The 12,938-nt window shown below is 35.1% G+C and overlaps 1 protein-coding gene across 3 annotated transcripts; it reads left to right on the plus strand.

The window, feature by feature from the left end:
- The first annotated feature begins 7,538 nt into the window (after nucleotides 1–7,538).
- On the plus strand, nucleotides 7,539–12,522 carry LOC107848387 (putative late blight resistance protein homolog R1B-23). 3 transcript variants are annotated; one of them, XR_007046618.1, is made up of 4 exons: nucleotides 7,539–10,288; nucleotides 10,375–11,311; nucleotides 11,394–11,511; nucleotides 11,911–12,522. XR_007046618.1 is itself a non-coding variant. In XM_047398757.1 (3 exons), the coding sequence occupies exons 1-3, from the start codon at nucleotides 7,626–7,628 to the stop codon at nucleotides 11,424–11,426; spliced, it is 3,633 nt and encodes a 1,210-aa protein (XP_047254713.1). In that variant the 5' UTR covers nucleotides 7,539–7,625; the 3' UTR covers nucleotides 11,427–12,522. The 3 variants fall into 3 exon arrangements, 2 of the variants coding, with proteins under 2 accessions (XP_047254713.1, XP_016548636.2); XM_047398757.1 differs by having other exon boundaries at nucleotides 11,394–12,522; XM_016693150.2 differs by having other exon boundaries at nucleotides 7,540–10,288; nucleotides 10,375–11,511.
- The last annotated feature ends 416 nt before the right edge of the window (nucleotides 12,523–12,938 follow it).

Consider the following 12,938-nt stretch of genomic DNA (forward strand, 5'->3'; position numbering starts at 1 on the left):
TCCGTTAGAGATAGTGTATTGTCGACCAACTTCCACCGGTGGAGGCTGGCCAACGACCAACGTGGACATGGCTCCGATGAATGCAGGCAAATTTAGGATTTGATGATAAGGGTTCTAGAGAGCATCTTTTTATGGTTGTCAAATGTCTCAGATAAAACCACAACATGCTCAACTTAGGTTAAATAAAAAAAATGAGGGGTTAATTTTTTCATTTCTCTTTTTTAATTTTTTGTTTCACTTAAATTCTAATGTATTTTTTTAAAATAAATTTTGTACCAAAATGACACATCATTATTTAATTTGTTATTGTGTCATGTCATTGCGAGTGTGCAACACACTTCATATCTTTGCTTGATTATAAAAAAAAAGTGTGATATTGCGGTATCAATTAAAATTTAAAAGTGGTAGATCAGAGGTGTTCAATAGGTACAAGGGTGAGTTGAGTTGTACTATCCAAGTGATTATACGGACAAGTTTAAGGGGTTGTCGATAACGTAAGCTATCACGACCCGAACTAGGGCCTGGCCGTGACGAGCATTTCGAACCATGGAGGCCCGAAACATCCCTATCTGTCTGGTAATCATGCACCTAATTCATATGATCAAAGTAATGTGGAAGAAACACAATAATTCAGAAACATGGTCATAAATATGAAAAGAAACAATAACGGGGAAATAAAGTTTCCCCCAACATCAATCAACCTCTAAACAACTGTCTACAAAAATCTCTAACAAATGACTGAGTCAAATAACCGTATATAAACTGGGACAAGGCCCCCAGTAGATCCCAAAACTGGATATAAGATAAAAGGACTACAGGACATAAGACCTTCCAAAACATAGAAGGCTCACCACTTGTCTCTGCAACTCTGTCTGAATGATCTACTGATTCTCTTGACCCCTATATTGGGCCTCTGAACCTGAGAGGTTGGAGAGGGGGGGAGGTCAGCACAAAAGTACTAGCATGCAGAGATATCAAAACAAAACATAATATTTTTACAATATATAGTTGAGAGCCATTATAAAGCAATTTCGTATCAAATCATTTGAAAACACATGGGTGTAATGCAATAGTTTTCTCAACAATCAATAAAATTCAACTGAGCTAGGTGGAATACCCTACATAATTTATACCAACTGTCTAACCTCGGTTGCGGTCGAGATTAGAGTATAAGTGAGGGAGAGACACTCAAGACCACAAAGCATGGTGTCGCGACCCACTGGTAGTGCCCAAGATCACTTAGCCTGGGCTCCTACCTATAGTCCCAGTTTGGGAATGACATGAAGTCAAGTACACAAGATCACTTAGCCTGGTACCAATATTCCGTGTCGGCAAACACTTTTTCCAGCGATGAGCCCTTACTCTCAAACGACTTCTTCGGGCATCCACCTTTCTCATGTAAAATCAACGCATTCAAATTTCATCTAATTCAATCACATATCATATTCTGTAGGGTATCGTCATACCCGACTTGCAAGTCCTCAATATCACTTCCACATATGCATAACTATGTAAAAACCAAGGTGCTTCATCATTTGCAAGTGGTGAACAATATTTATATCAAATTCATGCTCTCTTTTGTTGATCACAATATGATATGGGGTATCAAGACATTATCATAGGAATTTGAAAGCAATTTATCGTTCATATTTATCAAACTTCCATAAAAAATCTCCAATCACATATGCATGGTTTCAACCATTGAAGTATATAAGCAAACAATTCCCATGACATAAAGAAAGATGACCTAGAAATCATATTGAAAGCAAGTTATTAGTATTTGATTGAAAACCCCCATTTAAAAGCATGCATGTTTATAAAAACTACACCCATGAGATTTTAGGATAACCCCACGTACCTCTATTTCCAAAGATAATAGATGTTTCTTGAAGCTTGTAGATTGGTGATTCCAAATATGTAATTATCTTTGAAAACCTACGGTCGAATCTTGAACTATTTGAATTTTTATTTTGAAACCCTAAGGAGAATCTTTGAGCACTTTTGATGAATGAAAATGTATTTTGGGGTCCTTGGAATTGAATTTTGTATTTTAGGGGTAAGTAAGGGTGGAAAAGGACCACTTTGTCCCCAAAATGGAGTGTTTAAGTTACTAGAATTCTTTATATAGGCGCCGCCCATCCCATTGCCTATGTTCACATAGGCGCCGCCTAGGCTATCGCCTATGTTTACATAGGCTCCGCCTAGGCTATTGCCTATGCTTTCCAGTGGCCATGGACGATTGGTTAGGCGACGCATATCACTTTGAAACTTCTTGCTCGGGTGTCGGATTTTAGCCAAATTGGTATCGTTGGAGAACTAACTCGAATACCTATCATTTGACACATAGTAGGCTTCCTAATTCGACATATACAGAGAGTTATGGTCGATGGAAGCTGACACACTTTACAACATCCACTAAAACTTAGTCGATCGAAATAGTTTCAACTCGTCCATGAGTTGAAGGACCTCTTTGGTCTAAATTCAAGCTTGAATGGATTCACATGCTACACAAATAATTAACATGCCGTATTGGCATAGGATTTTATGGCTTCGGGATTAAAACGCATCGAAATCATGGTCTATATTGTAGCCCGAAATGCGGGGCGTTACATAAGCCATAACTATATCTTCTTCTACTAAATATATATCTATGCACAATCCACAGACATACTCCCTCCGTTTCATTTTACCCGTCCCAAATTGGGATGACACAGCTATTAAGAAAACAATGATTGGTAATGTAACTTTACCATTTTGCCCCTCTTAATTGTGTCTTGTTGTTAGTTTCAATATTGATGGATGGCTAATACCAAAGCACCATTTATATTCTTAATGGTGTACTCTTAATGGTACTCTTCTTTGCAACATTTTTCAAGAATGCTAATAATAAGTAGAAATCAATTACACTAAGGGTATAATGGAAAAAAAAAATTGTCTTTGTCTTGATAAGTAAAAAAGGACAAGTAAAATAAAACATCAAATTAAAAAATTTGGGACGAATAAAATGGGACGGAGAAAGTATTACATATTAACGCATATTTAATACTAGCCTATTTGATGAATGCATCAATGTATATTTAACACCAATAACTATATCTTCTTTTTTTCCTCTTCCAAGTCTACATATAAGCGCAGATACACATTTTACCTTTAAAATTGAAATACATTCACACAGATACACATATATATCAATCATCAAGTGATGAAGAATGGATAGAACAAAATTTAGTTTTTGGTTCTATATTTTTTAGTTCAAGGATATGTCTCATCTTCTGAAATCGTTATAAGCGTGATTTACTCCTTCATTAATGGGTTTCGATTACGTTACATTTCAAACTTAAAAAATAGCCTTTTTAATGCGAGTGTATTCGTGATACACTGATCAAGCACGTCAGATACAGTGTATCCGAAATCAATCTCAGACAACTTATGTAATTATTAAAACAATTGAGTAATGTGTTTTATGAAATTTGCTCTTTACAATGATTGAGCAGAAAAAATAAAGCCTCCTGTTATAATAGTCCGTTTGGTGAAATTTATTTTTCTCCAAAAACACTCATTTTTTCTAAAAGTGCTTATTTGAAAAAATTGAGGTGTTTGGTCAAGTGTGAGAGAAAATAAATGTATTTGTGAAATTGTATAGCAGAAGCAGTTTTCATAAGTTAAAGAAAAGTAAATTCTTAAAAAAAAAAAAAAATACTTTTACAAAAAAAATACATTAAAAACACTTTTAAAAATTTGGTCAAACATTAATTATTGCTCAAAAGTACTTTTTTATATTTATTGATAAAACATAAAATATTTTTTTACCATAAGTACCTTTTTGAAAAACATTCTCACAATATGTTAGGTTTATAAGTTTGATCAAACAATCTATAATTTGCTTTAGACCACCATTCTTATCGAACAATCTTTAGTTTGGCACTAAGGATGGAAAATGGGTGATGTGCGCTGACCTTTATGATTTCAACTCGCACCGCCCTATTTCACAATTCACATGCATAATTTATTATTTTTATCCAGTCTCGCACCGCCCCACATAAGTGAGAAAAAATGTTTTTAGTTAAAAGAATAATTTAGGAATTCTATTGTCCACAACTACCCTATCTCGTGTGAATTTTACAAAAAGTTATTCTAACCTGCCCCCGCTCTGTACTCCCCTTGCCAACCCTACACATTATAATGCCCTAAAAGGCATGTTTATACAATTTAAACTATCTAAATTTTCATCGAGGCTACATTGTGTTTGTTGTAATTCCTTTTCCTTTCCTATTTCTCTTATCTCGATATGCAATTAAAAAAACTATTTCTTAGTCAAAATGACACAGAAAACCTTATATTTATTTCAGTTTATCATCTCAATTCTTATACTCCGCGGAGTTTCTTGCATCATCTCATCTAGTCAATCGTTTGATTCAATTGTTAAGTTTCTTGGAAGCATGCTTATAAATGGCACCCACCCCATAATTCCCACAGCACAGAGTACTCTAGCTTTGACTTCAGTAAAATGTGGAACCAAAAATTCTACAAAAGGGTGGCTATATCTCTAATGTCCATTAAAGTGTTCTAATCATTGGTCGGTTTAACCGGTGTACCTTTCGGTATGTGATATGAAAACTCTTGGTCTAGCAAAACAGAAAGCCTAACCTGTAGTGTTATTTAATACATGAAAAGAAGGAACAAAATATTTTTTATTTGTGAAAATGGACAAATAACGAGGAAGTGGAAGAAAATAACTTATAATTACTGAATGCATGGGCGGCCGTAGAGGATAAGTTGATGACTTTATTCCAATTCAATAATTTTGATTGGAAATTTATATAAATGCAATTGATTTCGAATCAGTAAATAAAATCTCATGCTAAAATTCATAAAATGAAAATCTTTAAATCACATGTAACTGAATAACTTCAATTGTTACCAAAAAGTTGAGACAAGGAGTTGTTTGGTAGGAAGGAAAATATTTTTTAATTTTCTCATGTTTGGTTGGCTTAAATATTTTGAAAAATATTTTTCAAATAAATTTAAGGAAAATGACTTGTCTTCTAAAAGTAAGAAAAATATTTTCTAAAACTCTCTTTCAACATTACTCTCAAGTTGAAATGTTTATAGAACTCGCAAAATCACTCATCCCTACCCTGACACATGATCCCCTATCACAACCATCCAAAAATATATAATTAATTTTTTAAAAAAATTTTAAAATTTTTTATTACTCCATTCCCTACACCAACCCTAACCCTCTACCAGTCTCACCCCCTCCTCGAAAAAAATTTAATTTTTTTAAAAAAATTATTTTTTTAAAATAAATTAATTTTTTTTCTTGTCCCACCTCCTATTCGACCCTCCACCCCTACCACCCCCTTCCCCCAAAAAATAATTTAAAAAGTTTGAGAAGTTTTTTCTAATCCCACTCCTTTTATCCTGTTTGTTCTCATTGATTTTTTGTTAAATATATACAAATACTTTAAGAAAATATTTTCTTACTTACATAACGGATACAAGAATACAACAACAACAACAAATCGATCGAGTATATTCCCACCTAATCGGGTCTATCGGAAACAACCTCTTTACTTCCCTGGAGGTAGTGGTATGGACTGCGTACATTTATATAAGTAAAAAATAACTTAATTTACTAGAAAATATTTTCCTCCTTCATATACACCCTAAAAAAAGTATTTTTTGAGGTCCAAAATTATTTCTATAAAAAAAAATTTTTTACTCTTTAGCTAAACACTAAAATGTATTTTCTAAAAAATATTTTTACATTCACCAATCAAACACTAGAAAATATTTTTCACTCACCAACCAAATATAAGAAAATAAATTAAAAAACAATTTTTTTTCTATGAAAACATTTTTTTAAGAAAATCTGTTCCATGAAAAACATTTTCCTTCCTACCAAACACACCCAGGATCTTATTTTAGCTTGTTCTGATTTACTTATTCGCGGATGGCATCATAACATTGGCCTTTTAATGTAATATTTATCTGGATTGCAACTTAAATTTTATTATATCATATTGTAAATTAATTATTATGTAACGATGAAACTTTTCTTATATCATATGGTATGATCATGTTGTTATATTTTTCTTCTTCTTTTTTCATATTTTATCTTTTCTTATTATTCAAGAACTTTATTTTATTTTTTTTATGAGAAAAGACATCTTCTTCCTGAACTTGTCCGCTCAACTTACTTTAACACTTAAACTTAACTTCTGTTTATTTATCCCCTTAACATCTTTAAAGTTTATTATTTTCACCTCTCAAAATTGAATACCACTCTCACGACTGAGAGTATGTTACACTCGCCTACACATCAACGCTACGTCAATGCCACGTTGGAGTCACGTCATTGTCACGTAAGAAGTTTGATTTTAAACAAAAAAAAAAAACTAATCCCCCCCACATTATTTTTATATATTTTTTCCCCCCCCCCCCCCCCCTCCCCCCAACCCCAGCCCCCCCCCCCCCCCCCCTTTCTATCTTCTTCAAATCACCCAACCTCTCTCCTTTCCTCCATTTTGTATCTTCTTCAAACTTAAAGCATATTGCCAATAGACATTTTTGTTGTCCATTAAACAAAAAGAAAACACCAATTATTCCTTCATCAAACCACCAATTCAAGAAACAACATGCAATAGCATCACCACGTTTCAATTCAAAATTCTTCATTCCGACATATTCCGACAACATTCACCGAAAAAATATTAAAACAAACCCACAAAAGAATATACGCACACCATTAACAACAACAACACCATTAACACCACCACCACCATTAATACCGCCGCTAATAACTTTTCTTCAATTTCAATTTTATTTCAAATTTTTAAATTCATGAAGATAACTTTTAATTTTAGAAATTCAATTTCATTCTTTTCTAATGATCTTAAGTCAAGGGGTTTAAGAAGGAGAAATTGAAGGTGGGGTGAAGCATTTGGTAATTCAAGGAGAAAAAATTGGGGGTTTGGAGGGGGGGGGGGGGGGGGGGGGGGGAAATGGGGGGTGGGGGGGGGGGGGGGGGGGGGGTAGAAGAAGAAGATGAGAAATGTATTTTATATATATATATATATATATATAATGCATTTTTTTCCTTTTAAAAAGGAAAAAAAATTCACGTCAGTTTGAGAGATGAAAATAATACACTTTAAAGATGTTAAGAGGATAAATAAACAGAAGTTAAGTTTAACTGCTAAAATAAGTTGAGTGGACAAGTTTTTTGGGATGATGTCTTTTCTCTTTTTTTCTATCTTACTCCTTTCTTAATATAGAAAATGTGTCTCACAAAACAATACATTTTAATGTTGAAACATTATTAAAATACATCTAATTTACGTCCTATTTTATATGACTATCTTTCAAATCTCCACATTCAAATTAGTCTTTTGTTAATCGGAATTTTTATATATTTTCTAGTTTAGTATCAAAAATTATAATATTTTTACTTAGTTTTTAAAGATATTTAAAAATTTCACATCCGAATATATCTTAAAATTAAATTATTTAACTCTCGAAATTCAGACATAGACATAAATTGGTGACAAGTACATGTAACCACTATTCAAACAAGTTGTTAGCTCCTCTCCTTCTTTCCCTTTGCCACCAATTCAAGAACCATGTTTTCCAGCCAGTATTCATCTGCAAAAAAACATCACCCGCTCGATTTCTTCCATCGAATCGAAAACGAATGGGGTAGTTACATGCCTGAAAATGTACAAAATCGAATTAATTTACTCAAAATAGAGTTCAAATTCATTGATATTTTTCTCACCATCCAAAACTTCACTAATGATCCCAACATGCTAAAAAATGTAATTCACAAAGTCGATGCTCTTTTTCATGATTCCGCCTTTGATACATCGAAAAAGTATCAAAATCTTGAACGACTTACTTCTTTGTTGCAGGATAAAATTTGGATCATCAAGATTGATATCAGAGCTAATTACTCATTCTTTCCTAGAACTTCGTTGCAACTATTGCACGAAAAGAATGGGATTGGTAATTCCAAATTTGTAATGGAATTCATCGATGGTGTTATACAGAATCTTAGTTCCAAATTTATGATGGAATTCATCGATGGCATTGTACAGAATCTTTGTGAGTTAGTGGAGATTGGTGATTCCAACTCTGTACAAATACAGGAGGTTTTAAAAGAGCTGAAGTTGTTGAAGAATCTTGTAGGTTTTTTATCGAAGTGGTGTGTAGACTCTGAGAGTGTATATGCTTTGTTTGCTCATGTTTTATTTGTGGCGGGGTTTGCAGCAATGGTTGCCTGGTTGTACATGCCGGGTCGCGAGGATAATGGAAATGAGTATTTGGTTCCTGGTGAGATGAATTTCTTGCTTTCTTATATTGTGCGGATGAGGACTAAGCCTGTTAATCCGCGCATCCGTAAGATCTATGTTGATGTCTTGCTAGCTTTGAAAGGGACAATGCAATCAGGATTGTCTCGCAGTATCCAAAATTTGTATTCAGTTGAGATTGAAGCTGGTTTTTTGGAGATTTTCATACACAACTTGGAGGAGATACGAAGTATTTGTACTCTAAGTCGGATGGAGTATTTGAATCATCAAATGGGAAGCCTTGAGGAGATGCTCAAACTCTTGAGAGCTAATCTGATCAGTTTGCCGATACAAGGTCTTGAATTTCATCTTCAAGATATTGATATTGTCATTGTTGATGTGGGGCTTCTTATTTACTCGTTATATGATAGGGAGAAGCAGGAGGAAGCGAACCAAAGACTATTTCTTGATTTGCCCAGAAGCATTCAGCATATCAAGGAAGTGATCTTCCTTGTGATTCGATGGGCATTTCAATCTAATTTGCCAAGGGTTCATGGACTAGGTTGTGTTGATTTCCTTCTGAACAACTTGAAGGAGTTCCAAGTCCGTTATTCAGATTCACATAATTCTTTTGTTAAGAACCAACTTCAAGTTATTCAGAAGGAACTCGAGAGCTTGCAACCTTTTCTCAAGGATGTGGCTGAAGAGCTCTACAATAAGCATGAAAGGCTCCAACATTGTGCTGCACTATTGAATGGCAAAGCTTATGAGGTGGAATATATAGTTGATGCTTCTATTGGAAAAGGAGTTCCTGACTGGTGTCTTGTCCGTTGGCTCTTCGACATTATAAAGGAGATTATACTTATTAGGGAAGAGGTTGCAAAGATTCAGGAAAAGAGAGTTTTTAACTTTGCATTACATGATACCTTGGATACTGAAGAATTGACTAATACTCCAAGAATGACTGAAGAAGTTGTCGGTTTTGAAGATGTTATGGAAAAACTAAGAGAACAACTAATAAGTGGAAGCAAACAGCTAGATGTTATCTCAGTTGTTGGAATGCCCGGATTAGGCAAGACAACTGTGGCCAATAAACTTTATTCTGACGAGTTTGTTGTCTCCCGATTTGAAATCCGTGCACAATGTTGTGTATCCCAAGCATATTCGCGTAGGAATGTGTTACTTTCCATTCTACGTGATGCCATTGGTGAGTCGCCTACTCTTGCTAAATTGTCTACGGATATATTAGCAGATCAGCTTCGTAAAATTTTACTGCGGAAAAGATATCTTATCCTTGTTGATGACGTATGGGAAGCTAGTGTTTGGGATGATTTAAGATGTTGTTTCCATGATGACAATAATGGTAGTAGAATTATCCTAACAACGCAACATGGTGGTGTTGCTGAAAATGCTAAATCTGTCAGTGATCCCCTTTATCTTCGTTTGCTAAATGATGATGAAAGTTGGAAGTTACTAAAACAGAAAGTGTTTGGTGAAGAAAGCTGTTCCGTTCTCTTTTCAAACATTGGCAAAGAAATAGCAAACAAGTGTAGGGGGCTGCCTCTTTCAATTGTTTTGGTGGCTGGTATGCTAACAAAGATGAAGAAGAGTGAAATATGCTGGAAACAAGTTGCTATGAATTTATGTACCGATATTCTTAGCAACTCGAAGACCATCATAGAGCAAAGTTATCAGAGTTTACCTTATCATCTAAAGCCTTGCTTCCTCTATTTTGGAGTATTTTTGGAGGACAAAGAAATCAATGTCTCAATCTTGACATGGCTATGGATTGCAGAAGGATTTATTAAAAGTCGCGATGACAAGAGTCTAGAGGATATAGCAGAAGGCTACTTGGAGAGTCTTATTGGAAGAAATCTAGTTACAGTTGCTAAATGGAGTTCCAGTGGTAAGGTCAAAACCTGTCGTATTCATGACCTGTTGCTTTGTTTCTGTAAGGAAAGAGCCAAGGAGAAGAACCTTCTAAGGTGGATGAAACGGTAATACACTATTTAGTATTGAATTATTTTATCAATTCATCAAGTAATCTGTATTTGAAAGTTCATAGTTTCATGAATTGCTACAGGGACCAAAATGTCAATACGTCTTCCTCTATTTACTCTCACAAGCAGCTCATTCAACGCCACATGTCCTTTAATTCTGAAGTGGTTAATCTTGTGGAATGGATCTCATCTTGCTCACTTGTTGGAGCTGTCAGTTTCATGGAAGGTAGAAACAAAGGTTCCTTTTCAATAGTCCAATCCTCCCACATTTACTTCAGATTTATAAAAGTGTTGAATTTGGAGTTTATCGTAATTGATTCTTTCCCAACTGAGCTAGTTTACTTGAGGTATTTTGCTGCACGAACTTCTCAGAAGTCAATCACATCATCCATAGCCAATCTTCGGAACCTTGAAACTTTGATAGTCAAACCAATGAGAGGAAAATTGATATTGCCCCTTACACTTTTGAAGATGGTTAAATTGAGACATCTGCAGATATATAGCAAAGCCCATTTCACTTTAAATGCTGCAGAAGAATCACTTGAGACCGCAAAATTTGTCAATTTGATAACTCTTTCCTCTCCAACTTTTTGTTGTGTGAGGGATGCAGAATTGATGTTGAGAACACCTAATCTTCGGAAACTGAGATGCTCATTTGTTGGTTGGGGTTATCCTTCTCGTGAAATGAGTTCCCTAACACGGCTTGAGACTCTCAGTATTAAAATGGATTCTTGCGGAAGTTCTCCATCCAACTTTCCACCAAATCTAAAAAAATTGACGTTGTCCAACTTTACCATGTATTGGCTTCAATCAAGCATTGCAATGCTTCCAAACCTTCAGGTACTCAAGCTGGTAGCAGTATTTTTCTCAAAGGCTGAATGGAAAGTGAGGAATGACATGTTCCATCAACTCAAAGTTTTGAAAGTAGTAGATTGTCCTTGTTTTAAAAAATGGAATATCTCTGACGATGCTTTTCCTCGCCTTGAACACTTGGTACTGAGAAGATGTCGATATCTTGAGGTAATCCCTTCTCGCTTTGGAGACATCCCATCTCTGATATCCATTGAGGTTAATTCATGCAAAGAATCACTTGTCGAATCAGCCATGGTCATCAGGGAAACACAAGTTGAAGTGATGCAGAATTATGATTTCAAGGTCTTCATCCACAAGTAGAAATATGATGCCCCATTCCTTAAACACTATTTCAAATTGGTTATCAGGTATGATTTTTATCCAATGTGCATGTGTGTGTGTGTCTGTGTCTGAGTAAGGCTCTTGCTAGTTAGAAGCTAAAAACACTGCTAGTGCACTTTGATGCATTATTGCGTTCCTTCATCACATCACACTATGCGATGAATAAAAATGGAATTACTATAGTTAAGAGCGTGACACGATTCATGCACATTAGTTTGAGTAGATGAAGATTTTGAATTGATCAAGAAATGGTACTGAATTTGAGTGTGAGGAACCTGTAAGCTTTCTTTGTTTTGCACGTTCTTGGCACTTGAACAGCCGACTACATGCGAACAGATGTTATGAGCGCACTTGCTTGTTCAAGATAATTGTTGTATTGCATATTGTGCTATTGCTTAGCTTCAAACATGCTGTTTGCTTTACAGTGGATCACCATTCCAGAAAAAAAGAGACATCCCTCTTTCCCATAGAAAATTGTAAAACACGTGATGGATGGTTAGAATACAGAAGCTTCTGACCACACGCAGCACAGCATGGAAGAAATCATGTAGAACATAATGAGGCTAGGACTCTAGAGAGGGTTCAAATCCCAGCGGCGACAAACGCTAGGTAATTTGTTTTTCTCATATGCCTAAGACTTAGAGGGCCGATTTACCTGCTAATTGTGCTAGTGAGAGTTGGGATGAATGGTTGGGATGGTGCAAGCTAACCCAAACACCACAGTTATAGTGAAATAGTGTCAAAGCTTGGACGGCGAGCTCCTACAGGAGCCATACGCCTCGATGACATTGTTAATACAGGTGATCGTGGCTCCTCTTTAAGACTCCATAGGTGACATTGTTAACTAGACTAAATATACAACTCTCTAAATCGTTTGCACTGTACACTGTGCTGCTATACACTATTAGGAGTTTGAAGTGTGCTAACTGCAAATGGATGTGATATTCCAGTAACTAAATATATTAATTTTCTGTTTTATATACCAGTTGATGATATATTCTCTGTTTATAAAACAGTGTTCTGTTTCTTTATTTGAATTTTGATCTACTTTTTCTCTTGATTCTTAAAGCTCCTCTCCTAATTTATTTGATGCTCAACAGCTCAAACTTGAGATCCCCATTCCAATGCTGAAGAATTCAAGTTTTCAATTCTGATGTCTACCAAAAAGATTGAATGGGGAGGAAACAAGTGTCTACATAGAGTTGGGCAAATACCCTCTTTGAAAATTTATTGGAGCATTTGGACACTATTCTTAAAAAATGCAGTGGATACACACCATTTATGATATCATCCATTTGACTTCCAAAACTAGGATACGAGTCTTTAATATTACACTTTAACTCCCCTTCCAACAAATATCTAACTTTCCCTCATTTTTGAATTTCTAAAAAAAAAAACATATTCTCCAAGAAGCCACCAAAACAAACCTCCTGTTTTCCACCGACTTTCTCCG

Source organism: Capsicum annuum, chromosome 11, assembly GCF_002878395.1.
Source record: "Capsicum annuum cultivar UCD-10X-F1 chromosome 11, UCD10Xv1.1, whole genome shotgun sequence".
Lineage (NCBI taxonomy): Eukaryota > Viridiplantae > Streptophyta > Magnoliopsida > Solanales > Solanaceae > Capsicum > Capsicum annuum.

What these genes read in the sequence shown, in the direction of transcription:
- LOC107848387 (XM_016693150.2), top strand. Translation starts at nt 7,626, where the DNA reads ATGTTTTCCAGCCAGTATTCATCTGCAAAAAAACATCACCCGCTCGAT. An exon ending in CTTCTAAGGTGGATGAAACG is followed by an intron (nt 10,289 to 10,374) that starts GTAATACACTAT and finishes GAATTGCTACAG; the next exon opens with GGACCAAAATGTCAATACGT.